This window comes from Lactuca serriola, chromosome 5 (genome assembly GCF_051521515.1).
Source record: "Lactuca serriola cultivar US96UC23 chromosome 5, Lser_US96UC23_V15, whole genome shotgun sequence".
NCBI classification, from domain to species: Eukaryota; Viridiplantae; Streptophyta; class Magnoliopsida; order Asterales; family Asteraceae; genus Lactuca; species Lactuca serriola.
The window spans coordinates 349303153-349318316 of NC_136412.1; the positions used below are offsets into that span (position 1 = coordinate 349303153).

Consider the following 15164-nt stretch of genomic DNA (forward strand, 5'->3'; position numbering starts at 1 on the left):
ACATGAAAATTGTTTAGTATTTTATGAGTTTAATTATTTGGTGGGTGTCTTGATTCATTGAAATATTTGTTGTTTTGGTAGCCATAAATAAAAAGACAAAAATATCCCTGCACTAACAATATAAAAGTGACGGGGTTAGGGTCAAGTACCAATCGCGCAAAGAACTGAAACCATAAGGACCAGTGACGTGACTTTTTGCTAGGAAATCCTCAAAATGCGATATTGTGTAAGCCACCATTTTCATGTTTTAAAACTCACCATTTTAATGTTTACGTGTTTTATGTCAACCAAAGACCGCTTAAAAGAGGTTTCATGTAAAAATTACGAAGACGAGGGAAAAAGTGTATTTAAGCTAAAGTGTAGGGTCTTTAGTCTTACCTTTCATTCGCTATAAATACAAAAACCCTAAAACCCCGAACGAAACCCTAGACGTATTCGGTTTCAGGCATCAGAGCGCATTCTTCCCCGGCGAGTGTTGTCAGTTGTATAAGGTACCCGAACTTTCACTTTTCGTTCATATCTGGTTACTTGATTCATCTGTTTGTTTGATTCCTGATCCCATTCTCTTTTTTCAATATTTCGATTTGCTTGAACTCTGTTGCTCGATGCGTATATGTAATCGCAGTACCTTTTTTTTTCTTTTTGCTAACCCCTTATGTATTTTATTGATCGTCTCATAGATTTTCCTCAATAGGTGGCTTAGTTTCCGTGTAACATTTATATTTTCCTTTGTTTATCACTAGTAGTTACTCATTTATTCGGAATTATGAGCTCTGAAAAAAGTTGCTAGGTGTCACTTCAACATACTTATATTATCTTTATACCAAATGTTGGGTATTTTATTAACCATATGTGTTGTTGTTCGAACAGTTTGCCCAAAGCCAAAATGTATCTCCAGTTTTACATAAATGATAACGGTGACAAAGTTTACACCACCAAGGTTTGTTGCTTTAATTTTGAGTTCATTGTTTATCATTGCCATATAATAATTTGAACCCTTATTTCTATGCAGAAAGAATCACCCGTTGGTTTGGCCACACAATCAGCTCATCCTGGTATGCTACTTGTCTAATTTGTTACATGGAACATGACTGGACTAGACAAAAAGCTGCAATTTTTGTTTCATTGATGTCATTCATAGTCCAAATACAGTATACAGCCTATTATGTCATTAGTGAAGTTTATGTGGTGTAACTTTTGGGCTGATTTACAGCTCGGTTTTCCCCTGATGACAAGTTCTCAAGGCAGAGAGTTTTGTTGAAGAAGCGCTTTGGATTGCTGCCTACCCAAAAACCAGCAAGGAAGTATTGAGAAATTGCTACTTTCATTGTTTTGTTTAATGTGTGTTAGCTTAATTAATTACTACAACTTGTTAGTAGTACCTGTGGCTGTTTCTTAATGACAAATTGTTTGATTTGGGATGTGTTTATCTTTAAGGGGTCAAATATGTAAAATCAAAACATTTAGCCAAAAAGGAATTGAGAGAGTCTGCTGAAAATAGAGTGTTATTTAAGTAATCATTTTTAGCACTTCTTAAATTAAGGAGAAAAAGTTGTTTGTGATCCTACAACTTGTTTATACTCGTTAATGTTTGATCTGTGTATTTGATCAATCTGTGGCTCATTTTCTTATCACACTGAGATGACCTAATCCTTATTAGTTTTTTTGATGACATAAGGCTGGCTAATTAACATCTTCAAATATGTGTGGTTCTATTATCCGAAGTGTTAACCTTAAATTGTATATCAAGCGGATGCGCTTAATAGAGCAAAATTGGAGTGTATGCCATATGCGGTTGGAAATATTAGGTGTGTAGTTTTTTTTTGGTGTGTGTATATGTTGATTTTAATTATCTGTTATTAATGGATTAAGTGGGTAAGAGGATCAACTATAAAATGGGTCAAATAGAACAAGTATAAAAAAAACATGCGAAGTGATTTCAAAACTGATTAAATTTATTACTCTTTTCATCCTAATATTATTGTCTACAGACAAAAAACACATAGATTAAAAACAACATTAAACACCACTAACTTTATATAATAGAATGACAGTTTTGTCCTTACTGTGCATTTAATGTTCCATTAAATGTTTAGTTAGTTAAGTAATAATGAGGAAATAATAGAATGACAGTTTTGTCCTTACTGTGCATTTAATGTTCCATTAAATGTTTAGTTAGTTAAGTAATAATGAGGAAGTAATTTGATAAAAATGTTATTTATTTTTAGAAATGGACTATTATTTTGGGACAAATCAAAAAAGAAAAATGTACTATAATTTTTTTATCAAAAGATTTAATATTAAATATGATGTTATTTATTTATCTATTATTATAAAATATTTAAATGATAAATATTTTTTTTTGACTAATTGAAATACATATGTTGTATTTTTATATACTATATTTTTAAACATTTAATGAATTTAATAAATAATATGTCATTTTGCATCAATTAGATATTTTAAAAATTATTCAATTAAGAAACTAGTTATACTACATTTGCAGAACTTTTTGTTGAAAATCAATATGTTAAATACCATAAAAACCATTATATTTTATTTTTTTAAACACCTAAAGATATATAATTTTTACTATTTAACCAATGATTTCTTTTTTCCTTTTAGAAATACTACTGTGTTTTTTCATATAATTTGAAAAAACAATAAAAAATATATTTTTCTAGTTAGTTTTTAAAAAAAAAATAAAATTTTAATAGTTAACTTATAAAAAATAATTTCTATAAGTGGTTAAAATGAATAAATTTCAATTTTTTTTTTCAGAATTTAAAGTTGTATATAAATTGCGTTAAAACGAAAAACCTCTTAATGAGTAAACTAGAAAAAAAAATCTTTTGAGGTTAAACTGAAAAAACAAGGAATTTGGCCAAATAAAAAAAATAATATCTTTAACCTATTTACTTTTCAATGATTGAATACATTATTATTTCAAACGACTTAAACAGTTAAAAAATTAAACTAAAAATAAACAAATAAATAAAATATGAATTTCTTTTTTATATAGGCAAATTCCATCAATCATTTTTGTGGACTAACTCATGTTCAAGTGTCGACCCGTTTTTAAAAATAACGTCCATTTAGCTCGGAGCACCTTTTGGGCTCAAGCCTCAAGCTGCCGGTAACATCAAACACAGGGGCAAAATCGGGAATTACATGGTCTTCGCTATTCTGTGTTAAACCCCAGAGAGGAAGACTCCAGCTTCCACATTCAACTGGTGTTACATGCTCGTACACTGTAGATAAGCTCCTCCGTCTTCACCGGCGATCAAATTCGTACGATCCCTATAAAATCTCAATTGCAGATGCCTCTATCATATAATTATTGACGGTTTTCTTTTTCGGAATTATATGTAACTCCTCGTTTTCTTACAGGCAATGGCAAGGAAATTAGGATTTACTTTTTTACTACTAGCAGTAGCGTCGATCTGTGAGGCTGCTGCAATATTTAACCCGATCTCTGAATCTCACAAGTCCGCGGCAATTGAACTGTTTTCCCGTGCCGATGGTTCATTTTCGAGGTCGACCTGAACCCTTGTAACCTCCTTATCATTTTTTGTTTCATATGCCTGTACTTGAATTATTTACGGATTATCTGGTGTAGTTATTGGTTGCATTGGTATTCATTTGGTATGATTACGTGGTTCTGTTTAGTGTTAGCTTAATCATTGATTGGGCGTCAGGGGATATGTAATAACTATTAACGTCGCATATACGTTTTGCTCTTCGTTTGAGAAGATTTCTTGGATGAAGGAAGGATAAACAGTAATGCACCTATGCTCGTTGGAGTGCAGATATTGATCAAATTTAATGAAATGATAGTATTGTAACCTTGTTCTTTATCAAAATGAGGAAAAGCAAAATGTTTTATGTGGTAACTAAAATAACGCCTTTCTGATAGTCCTTCTTACTGCTAGAGTTTATTTGGTAGGAAAAGAAAACACATATAGCTGATAATTGTTATGGGGGACAATTGATTCAGTAAACATTATATATCTAATCTCCTTAGGGAACTATGTAAAGAATAGGAGGGATGTTGCAGTGCTATTTGTTTTAATTCAGTGGTTTTCTTTAACTTCTATAATGAAAATTATACCTCATATGGTAAACTCAAGTGCGTTTTTCATCAAGCACATCAAAGCTTATACTGAAAAGTGTCTAGCTTGATTGATATTTAAGGGCTCATGTCATACTCATCAACCTAAAGGTTGTGGGTTCAAGCTTCACGGGAGACCTTTAAGGGGGTGTGTGAGTATTTGACTGTTTGAGAAAAAGTATACAGAAACATGTATAATCGAAACTTATGTCTAATTTGTTTGTCAGAGAGATTTTTTTTGTCATCTCTTAAGTCTCAAGAATACTTAATTGTTGATATATCACTTAGACATCTGATTAGGTTTTCTCTGCTTCAGCTTAGAAGAAGCATTCAAAGCTTTAAGGACATTTGAAATCCTTGGAATAGACACAAAACCTGATCTAAAGGATTCCACTTGTAAATCTGTGGTGGATACTCTTTCTTCAGAATCATCCAACTCAAAGGATCTGTATCATGCATTACGAGTTGGTTCGTTATTAAAATGCAAGATCAACAAAGAGGCTCTAATGGTATACTTAATCTTGCAACCATTTTCTGTTCAAATTAATCTGAAAATGTTTGGAATCTTAAGTTTTGGTGTTTTATATCATTAGGGTGTTACATCAAGGCTTAAAGGCTCTGTCAAAGATGCAAAGTCACTTCTAGATTTCTACTATTCGATAGGAGGTTTGACACTAATTAAGGTACATAGTCTTTGCCTCTTTGGAACAAATTCAACATTTCATTTCTCAATTTTGCATCAAATCCTGACCATGTTTGCAAGTAAGTGGTATCACTTTGCTGTCACTTTTGCATAAAAAGGTTTCTTTTTTATTAATCATGCAGGATCAAACTTCTGAAGTGGATGTGCTTCTTGAAGATGCTGATGGAATTTTCAGATCTATAAAGGTTAGTTGCCTATATTATGTGTTATGAACTTTCCTGTTACTTTTTCCAAGATAAAGTTGACATTGCATGTTCTTTTTAGGCTCTCAGTCAAAGTGATGGAAGGTGGCGTTACAGCTCTAACAATCCTGACTCAAGCACTTATGCTGCAGGTAAGCCTCCTACACCCAATGAGATTATTATCTTATGATTTTTCTAATATATTTATTTCTTTTATCAAAAGAGATGTATTTTAGACTTTTTGTTATTGTCAGATTGTTGTAGTATGGTTGCTGTTAGTCTGTAAGGGTTTGTTGTAATTTATATGACACTGACTTAATATGCTTATTTGACTCAGGAGTAGCACTTGAAACACTTTCTGGAATTATTACTTTGACATCATCTGAACTTGATGGCAATCTGGTAATTTAATTTCACATTCTGCTTTATATATGATACGAACTATTGCTACTCCACATAAGTGCAAACCAATCTTGAAGCTAATACCAAGTTTATTCCCTTGGTTTAAAATGTACATTGAAGACTTTGGCAAATTTCAGCTGCTTGTGCCTTTTTCTTAACTTTCTCGTTTACTGGACATATTATTGCATTAAGGGTCTTATCTGTTCTAATTATCCTTTTCTTTTTGCAGATTGAGGCACTGAAAAAGGATGCTGTGAAGCTATTTGAAAATATTGATAAATATGGTTAGTGCATGAATTATATTCTAGCATGGGGGATATCATAATTTTATACATGATTCCTGTTTTTTCTACAATTTTGTAGATGATGGGGCCAATTTCTTTGATGATCAACATCAAGGTCCTGTTTCAGCCACCTCATCAGTTGTTCGTGGGCTGACAACTTTCGCTTCCGCTTCCGGAAGTTTTAATGTATGACACATTCTTGTTATATTTCTAGACACCACTTGTATTTCCTATGATCATAATTTTAAAATTTATAATTCTTTTTTTATTTGGATGTTTGCAGATACCAGGGGACAAGATATTGGGTTTGGCAAGATTTTTTCTTGGGATTGGAATCCCTGGCAATAGCAAGGATTTATATCACCAAATTGATGCTTTAGCTTGCTTAGATCAAAACAGGCAAGTGAATAATATTTTCTCTTAAGTCTTAACACATTTATTCTTGAATCTATTGACATTTTTGTTTTTTATTTTTCGTTTAGGGCATTGGTTCCTCTCGTTTTATCACTTCCAGCTAGTGTCCTTTCGTTTACCAGCCAAGACAAACTTAAGGTGCGTTGATTCATTTGTTAGACCTATTTCATGTTTCAAAAATTGTTAAATTATAGACTTTTTCCTACATTTCAATCACTAATATAAAGATTTAAAAATGATTTTTATTTAGAATTTAGGTTTTAGCTTGTCACTTATCCTATAGCTTTTGCTTACAGGTCAGGGTGACCACTGTACTGGGATCTACATCTACCACACCTCCTTTATCAGTAAAACTCATGCAAGTTTTCACCTCTGGATCAAAGGACGCTTCAATAATTAACCAGGTACACCATGAAAAATCTCTTCTTACATTTCTGCTGCAGTTATATATTGTTTTATGCATGATTTTTAATTATTTTATAATCTTGTCCATTTTTTCAGGAACTCAGATTTGACCCTAAAGAAGAGGTCCACACCCTTGATGCTTTTCCAGCTGGTGTTGATGTTGGGAAGTATATTTTTGCTTTTGAGGTACTTCATATTGTGTAAAAACATATCCATAATTACTTATTTACCTTATTATATTAAGTTATTAACAAAGCATCTTTAATCTTTGATTATATTTTGTACCTTGTAGATTGTGCTTTCAGATCCAGAACATAAAAAAATATATGCAACTGGAGGACGAACAAAGGTGCCAGTTTATGTCACGGGAGTCATCAAAATTGATAATGCCAAAATCCAAGTACTCGAGAGCGACAGTGTAGAAGAGACTCAAAACAAGTATGTTTACTTTAATTGTTTTTACAATTCCACTTTTTTTCGTTGATTATGATTTAAAAAAAAATATGATTTATTATTAGGCTTGATTTATCTGGAAAGAACGACGTGGCGTTGTCAGCAAACCATCTTCAAAAGCTGAGGTTGTCTTTTCAGTTGACAACTCCACTTCAAAACCCGTTCAATCCTCACCAAGCATTGATGAAGTTGAGACATGAATCTGGAGTTGAACATATTTTTGTTGTGGGGAATTCTCGCAAGCAGTTTGAGATTACACTGGTCATTTTCTTTCACCATTTCCATTTTCATGTTTCTTGTTAAAATAATTAGTTAGAAAAAAGAAAAACACCTGTACTATCACCACTTTATCAATTTAGACATTTCAGCTGTTAAATTGATAGAAATGTAAAAAAGTAGTTTGTACTTTTATGTATTTTTTTGACACTACATGCTACTTTCCCTGTTGCAGGATTTTCTTGGGCTTGTTGAGAAATTATTTTATCTCTCGGGTAAATACGAAATTGAGTTGACAGTTGGTGATGCTGCCATGGTAATAAATGCTTCATCCTTGTTTTTGACTTTTACCGCATATTATTTATCAGTCATTTTTTCAAGCTCAATTTCTATGTTCCAGGAGAACTCTTTCTCACAAGCTCTTGGCCATATCGATTTGGATCTACCTGAAGTACCCGAAAAGGCAACCCGCCCGCCTCCCCAAGCTGTTGACCCGTATTCAAGATTTGGCCCGATGCCAGAAATAAGTCACATATTCAGACCACAGGAGAAGCGTCCTTCTCAACAACTCTCTTATGCTTTCTCGGGTCTCGTTTTTGTTCCGTTTCTTGCATTTTTGATCGGGGTAAGTCCTTTATTCATCATCCCAAGATATAACAGTTTGTACTGGACTACTGTGTCTGTCTGGCATGCATTGGACTAAGACTGTGATTAATGTCAGTACGACAAAAATTCCAAATTTTTGTCTCGCCTACAAAAGATGGAACAAAGGGGACAAAGTTTCGCCATTGATTTCTTGTCTGTACAAAAGACGTTAATGCCCTTCTCTACTTCTCATCTTCATCATAAGAAAAAGTTATACGATTAACTTTTTCTCTACAGTTGTCGCGTCTTGGTGCGAACATGAAGAACTTCCCTACATCAACAGCACCTGCCACATTCGCCATCCTATTCCATGGTGGTATTGCAGCCGTTCTTGTACTCTACATTCTTTTCTGGTTGAAGGTATGCTTTTAATTCTTGACTTTTGTCTTTACATCATCCACAAACAACTTTTTTTTCGTTTTTGGTTCTAATTTTGAGTTTCTTGTTTCTGCCTACAGCTTGATCTTTTCACAACATTGAAAGCGTTGGGAGTTTTAGGAATGTTCTTGCTGTTTGTGGGTCATAGGACCCTTTCGCACCTTGCTTCAACATCATCCAAGGTGAAATCCGCTTGAAAAACAATAAAACAGATGAGTGATTTGGTCAATTCATATGAAAGAAAAATCACATGGATTCCATGAACTAGAGATATAAGAATTCCAAGTCTTTTTGTAGAGATTTTAATTTCGATAAATGAGCTGATTTAGATTATGTTGAATATTAATATAAGTTTATTGAAAGTGTATCTTTAATGTATGCACTTTTCTAAAGTGTTTTGCTAAAAAATGGGATTGGACTTATTTTTGATATATATATATTTTTGGATAAAAAGTGTTTCGAGCCATTTACGTCACACAATGTATTTATGGGTTTTGACTTTTGACTTACCCAACACAAAACATTACCGATTTATTTTTCTATTGAAAGCTTTTAATGTTAAATCCGACTTTAAAAGATTTACAAGATTCTGATTTCACTTCATGTAGGTTTGAAATGAACCTGTGAAAGGTCTAATCTAATGGCTGTTCTATTAAGACTTTCAATAATCTCAAAATAACTATATTTGACGAATAAGTGCTAATATCTAAGCCAAAAATATTATCAATGATGTCAAAATATAAATATAATTTGAAGAAAACAACTATTTTAAAAAACTGATTATTAGATGATGACGATAGAATCATATTATCAAATAGTTTTATGACTTTATCCGAGTCTTTTTATTTATTTATTTATTTATTTTAAATTTTCCTTCATTAATTAGAGGGTGTTTGGAATTTCATTTAAAATTAATTTATTAACTTAGACTTTTTGAAAAATTAATAAGTTAAAGTGTTTGGATATATAAGAAGACATTTTAAAATAATTTTTCGTTAACTCTTTGAGATGAGATTTTAAGAAATCAGGATTTCTAACTTTTTAAAACAACTCATGACTTATTAGGTTTACAAAATAGATAAAAGATAAAATTAAGTGAATTAATTTTTGAAACTATAAAAACTAATCCAATCATTTTTTTTAAAAACTTTTTTTCCACTTTTATAGACGTTTTTTTGGATAAAAATCCTTTTAACTTATGAAATCCCAATCTCAATATTTTGCTAGATACGGTATTTCAAACTATTTACAAAAAACACCGTCAACCATTTTTTTTTTCCACCCCTGACAAATCCACTATTCTTTTTGGTTGGCGGTGGTTGTGGCGAGGCGGTGGCGGGTGACTTGTCGCCGGTGAGAACAATGCAATGAATATTTGCACTCGAATTTTTACAGCGACGGAAGAGTCTTTTAGTGGCGATATACGAGACTGGAGTTTGAGCAAAGAACGAATTATAAAACCCTACCGGAAGAGAGGAAGGAAAACAAATAAAATTGTACGCTCGATGGAAATTAGTGAGAGTTCGTCAACATCACGGAAAAGACAACGAGGCGAAGTGGAGGCGATACCTGAACCTCAAGGCTCCAATCAATCTCTTTCACTAGGTTAACTTTTTTTTTTTTTTTTTTTTTTTTCTTTCTCATCAATGTCTGTTAACATGATTATCAGGGCGGTGTTTTTGTGTGTGTAATGGTTGGTTTCTGATCATAGATGTATTATGTCGATGATGTAGAAGATAATCTTATATTCAGCGACACCATGGTTGCTCTTCGCATGATGCGCGGACAGTTTCCTCATATTGATAAGGTATGGAAAACTTTTATATGCTGAATTTGGTACTTTTGAAATGACAGTTTGATATTTATTTTGTTAAAAATCAAAGAGGAGCCTTAATCTATTTGCAGTTCTTGTGTTCGTATCAGTAGACCATTGGAGAAACCTTTGTGTATTTTTGTCCATTTTTTTAACTGTAGATGTTGCCATCCTAATTTACTTCACTATTGTTTTACAGGTTACTGTCGAGCCTTTTATCTTACGATCCCAATTGTACAGCAGTGTGAAGGATAGGACACAAGTTGATAGAGAATTAGAGGTTTGTTTTGTTGTCTTGATGTCTTCTTATGTGATTTGAGCATACATTATCTGTAAAAGGGCTCTGTTGGGAAGATCATGTTCTTTTTTTGGGAAATCATGCATAGTTGAAGTTATGTATGTATTAGAATTGCTCTAAACTTTTGCATTATACTCAGTCATTGAAGAGGGAGAAAGTTTTGCGCATTTTCAAACTAAATACTGGACAAGATGATCATGCTGTAATGTTTATGGAAGATTATTTGAACCAGGTTAGTGACCTCTTCAGTTTTGTTAAAACATTGTTTATTTTTCATATCAAGTTTTTCTGCAATCTAGAAGTACCATTCCATTATAACTTGACTTTGATCATTAGATGAAACGGGCTGTGAAAAGCATGGAAGCTAAAAAGCAAAGTGTTCTTCCAGTTTTTGAGTGGTTTGAAGTGCATGTCATCCATAGCAAGCCTGAACCTTGTATTGGACATCAAGAGCTAGTGAGTTAAACTATGAATTATGATGATGTTCTTAATTTTTGTTTGTGCAAAATTAAGTTGAATTACTACTTCTTTACTAAACCAAGTTCTTTAGACTGTTGACTTTATAAGTGATTATTTGAAACAGTTGTAAGCATGAGATGTTTATTGTTATTTTTTTTTTACTATAACTGGTTTTACTCAATTGCAGTGTTCACTTTTATCAATAGGAGGAAAGGTAAAAGATGAGGACATATCTCTTTTGATAAATGCTGGTCTTCTGGTAAGTCAATTTAGTGATCCTCACTATCATTTATTTACTTTTTTGCAGTTCTAGCTTATGTATTGCCTAGATCCCAGGTGGGGGGCAGTAAATGTTGACATGTTGACAGTTGACTTGTTGACTTTGTTATCCACACTCAAATATTGTTGCTTTAAGTCTTTTAAGATATGAGATTTGGTAGATATATTCTGGTTTGTATTGAATAGTGTTATATATAGCCTCCACCCCCAAAAAATATAGTTTGTTATGGATGGGTTTTTCATGTTGTTGTAGATTACATAATACTCTTAAGGCTATGTATTAAATCAAAAGGCTGTAATCGTCAATAAATGTAACAAAATATGATTATGTATTTAAATCAAAAGGATGAATTGAATTACGTTTGTGCCATGCTTAATAATCATGTAAATCTGCAGTTATTATTTATAACATAGTAAGTATTGGATAAGCTGTGATATTTTTCTTCTTGTACCCTGTTTTATGATGAATAATAGTATCTACCTCTTATGATTCATCTTTTTCACTTTGGCTGTTTTACCATTTACAGACTCGTCAGCTTATCGACCCTGACATGTACTGGTTTGCAATTCCAAATATCGGCTCACTTCTCAAGGCCCTCACACAGGTATCTATCTATCTATCTATCTTTAACATAACAAAAAAGTACTTCCACATATATCACATTGTCATTATGTATTACAATAGAAACATAGAATGTGATTGCTTTCACTGGAATAGTAATACCACAGTGTTTGTTTGCTGGGTATCTTCACATGCAAACCATGTTTGTCAGAAATTCCAGCATGTATGTGTGTAAATGTTATTGCTCCAAATATGATCAGATTAGGTTATATGTATTTGACATGTAGTGTGTGTATATGATAATATAATTGTGGTATGTCCTTTGTTTTTTTGGCTATTTTGATAATGAGTGGTGGCATTATAGGGAAGAAAAGAGGTGATGTCTCTACTTAATCATAAGAAATACAAAGAGATGATGTTGAGTCTTGTTGAGAAGAAACGTCTGCGTTTCTCACCTTTGGATATCAGATTTCATCTGCGTGATCTGCTTGGATCTGGTCATCTCAAAACACTCCACACGCCAGGTGGCATAGTCATTCGAGTCGTGAAGGATTGAAATTTGGTAAACACAATACGCTACGCCTTCTGCTCTACCTATATATAATATATTAATATTTAATATACACTTTTCCTTTTACGTAATCGTGTTTCATTCATCTTTTCTTGTCTTTTATTTCAAAATGCTCATGTTCTGGTTGGTGGATGCTCATTCGTGAACCTTATGATTATTTGTAAATCTTTATTCGTGCGAAACCTACGCTTCAAATTGTAAAATTATGATGAAATTAAGAAGACTCCAAATGTTGCATTTTCATTGAGATTGAGGAAATTAGCAAATCTATTTTTGGGATTGTTTCGTTTTGACTTAATGAGCCTAATGGGCATGTTGTTTCTTTTTGACTTAATCCGGACCTAATGACTTAATGGGTTAGCAACTGTTTACTTTTTGGACCTTTATTTTTTTTCCCTCCTAACTCCTCTCGTTAAAATTGATAAATATTGTGAAATTTGATTTTTTTCAATGTAAGGTAAAATGGTCATTTAGTCTTCTGTCAACATTTTATCCAAACAAAAATCATTATCCATACACGACTTAATCGGAAAAAAAAACTATACTCTTAGTTGGTAGCCATGCATCTAAGAGGAAATTAGCAAATCCATTATTCAAATAAACTAACTTTTTTTTTTTTTTTTTTTTTTTGGGTATTTGAGGAATGTAAGCCTATGGGCCTTTTTTTTTTTGTGGGGGTAAGCCTTTTAGTTTTTGGCCTTGTGAACTTGTGATTACATAAACTTTGGCAAACTTCATTGTTCAGGGGTGTGGGTGGGTTAATTAGGATAGTTGAAGGGTTTGAATTGTCAATAAAAGAACCCCAGCAATTAGAGTTGTCGCCATCCACATCGAAGTGTAAATACTAAGCAATTAAAGAAAGATTCGGGAATATGGCTTGTTGATGACAAATAATTGGAGCTTATAAGTCGGCCATCGGTTATTATCAGAAATTACTTTTATGGGCTTTATAAAGGTGTTTTATCAAAGACTCAAGGGTCTGCTATAATGACAGAATTAGATCTTGGGTAATTGAATTGATGAGTTGTACTATTGTAATGATGATTATGTATCCTTATCTCATTGACCAAATTATTTGTATTGATGTAATGATGAATATGCAGCTCAGAAAGAATATAATCTGTCAACATCAAAATTAGAAAAAGACATTAAATAATACGGAACAATGTGAAAACAAAAATTATTACTTCCTTCACTTGTTACATATGGCAAGACATGACGTAACAATTTATAATGTGTTCGAGTGTAATGGACTGAAAAACCGATGTTAGTGAGACATATAGAATTGGTCCTAATGGTTTTGCATACATGAAAATTATAGAAAATTTATCGTCACATCACTCCTTTTTACATACATGAAAATTATAGAGCAATTCTGAACATTCTTGGTGATGTAAAAGTTTCGTAAAAGTTATGGGTTCTGTAAATCTTGGACAAAAGATTGAAAGTGTAGGCTCTTTGGGTAAGATGTAAACCCAATTATTGAATTGGTCCTACTGGTTTTGGCTTCATCTATGTCACCAGCGTTTGGGCATGATGACTATTCTCATGTGAGTCATTCTGATTATGTCTTTTTTTGCCCAAAATGTTCAACAAGACATCATGTGTATTCAATGGTTTAGTCCGCTTCTTGACAAATCAGATCTCGCTTGTTAGGTTTTAAAATTTCAAAACCGTGTAAAACCACTTGAATGAAACCTGTCATTTCTTCATTTTTAATTTTTTTTAATAGAATCTATAACCATGGAACCAAGAATGTCAAGATCGGGATCCGATGTATGATTGTTTTTTGCTTTGTAAGATCGTGACTGTAAGATTGGATTATGATCCAAAGATCTTATAAAAATATCATATTTATAAGTTTAAAGCGTGAAAAATGTATTTCCACCCATTAGTTGGTTATTTATAAGTTATACAAGAAAATTCAAACAATAGTGAAAACAAATACTATTTGATCTATTATAACACAACAAATGATGATATGTTGCAGCAAGATGTACCAACCAATAGTCCAATATGTCTATCATGGTAATTTATGTACCATGTGGAAGCCATAGTAGTAGATAGGAATCAAAACTTGGAGACGTACACAAAAATTAGAACATGAAAATGTACAAAAGCTGTTGGGTTTTATATCAAAGTGAAGATAAAGAATTATGAAGTTTTATATCAAAATCAAGATCAAGAGTTATTCCTACGTATAGTTGATGACTTGAAGGGTTGGTTATATATTTTCAATTGAAATTGGATGCAAGTGGTAGGAAGTTTTTCTTCGATACAAAAATGCACAATTGTAGTTCATCAATTAACATATAACATAGGAGTAGAATCATGAGATGAACATTTCGGGATGTGACAATATTTACAAGTTTGCTAAAGTTGTGATTTTGGTTTACGCGAAACATTTTGCGCAAAGCTACTATTAATGACATCCACCAATTGTACACGCCACATGAAAACAAGCATGTGTTCCCTGAAACGCTAAGTAGCATTGATGTATGCATTGAGCGAGGGTAATGTGCCATCATTACATTTGAGATGATCATAAAGAGTCGACGATAATTCTAGAAGCAATCTTGCTCTATGAATTTTTGATAGGACATGCCTTCTTTGGCGTTGCAGATGCCAACGACATCAGTGCTTGACTAGTCGCCAATATTCCACAACATCTATCTTGGAAGACGTATGATGTTCAAGATAATGGAGTATCATATAAGCATCAATACTATCTTACTAATGAGATATATCCTTAGTTAGATATATTTGTCATATCATTAACATGTCCAAACGTCGATAAACGATTAAAGTTTAAGACTATCCAAGAAGAAACTAAGAAGGATGTGGAACGAGCATTTGATATCATAAAGAGGCGTTGACATATACTCAAACTCTAGACACGTTCATGTGATCCCAGAAGATTACAATACATAATGTATGCATGTATCATATTATATAATGTGATTTTAGAATTAAATTTTAAGTTTGTATG

The 15164-nt window shown here is 32.5% G+C and overlaps 3 protein-coding genes across 6 annotated transcripts; all 3 read left to right on the forward strand.

Annotated features, from left to right (window-relative positions):
- Window positions 1-368: 368 nt before the first annotated feature.
- Window positions 369-1517, forward strand: LOC145055550 (H/ACA ribonucleoprotein complex subunit 3-like protein). The gene is made up of 4 exons (XM_079003910.1): window positions 369-491; window positions 871-940; window positions 1013-1055; window positions 1214-1517. The coding sequence occupies exons 2-4, from the start codon at window positions 887-889 to the stop codon at window positions 1309-1311; spliced, it is 195 nt and encodes a 64-aa protein (XP_078860036.1). The 5' UTR covers window positions 369-491; window positions 871-886; the 3' UTR covers window positions 1312-1517.
- Window positions 1518-3136: 1619 nt separating this feature from the next.
- LOC145055551 (dolichyl-diphosphooligosaccharide--protein glycosyltransferase subunit 2-like) lies at window positions 3137-8585 on the forward strand. The gene is made up of 19 exons (XM_079003911.1): window positions 3137-3291; window positions 3391-3536; window positions 4428-4620; window positions 4705-4794; window positions 4937-4999; window positions 5079-5148; window positions 5334-5398; window positions 5628-5682; window positions 5762-5868; window positions 5966-6081; window positions 6165-6234; window positions 6393-6500; window positions 6598-6687; window positions 6794-6939; window positions 7020-7215; window positions 7406-7486; window positions 7571-7795; window positions 8053-8175; window positions 8274-8585. The coding sequence occupies exons 2-19, from the start codon at window positions 3394-3396 to the stop codon at window positions 8388-8390; spliced, it is 2058 nt and encodes a 685-aa protein (XP_078860037.1). The 5' UTR covers window positions 3137-3291; window positions 3391-3393; the 3' UTR covers window positions 8391-8585.
- Window positions 8586-9418: 833 nt separating this feature from the next.
- On the forward strand, window positions 9419-12418 carry LOC145055552 (Serine/Threonine-kinase). Of its 4 annotated transcripts, none has more exons than XM_079003915.1 (8): window positions 9419-9798; window positions 9863-10000; window positions 10206-10286; window positions 10444-10536; window positions 10641-10760; window positions 10951-11022; window positions 11570-11647; window positions 11969-12418. In XM_079003915.1, exons 2-8 carry the CDS (start codon window positions 9905-9907, stop codon window positions 12158-12160), a joined length of 732 nt encoding a protein of 243 aa, XP_078860041.1. In that variant the 5' UTR covers window positions 9419-9798; window positions 9863-9904; the 3' UTR covers window positions 12161-12418. The 4 variants fall into 4 exon arrangements, with proteins under 4 accessions (XP_078860041.1, XP_078860039.1, XP_078860040.1 ...); XM_079003913.1 differs by having other exon boundaries at window positions 9930-10000; XM_079003914.1 differs by having other exon boundaries at window positions 9420-9798; window positions 9905-10000.
- The last annotated feature ends 2746 nt before the right edge of the window (window positions 12419-15164 follow it).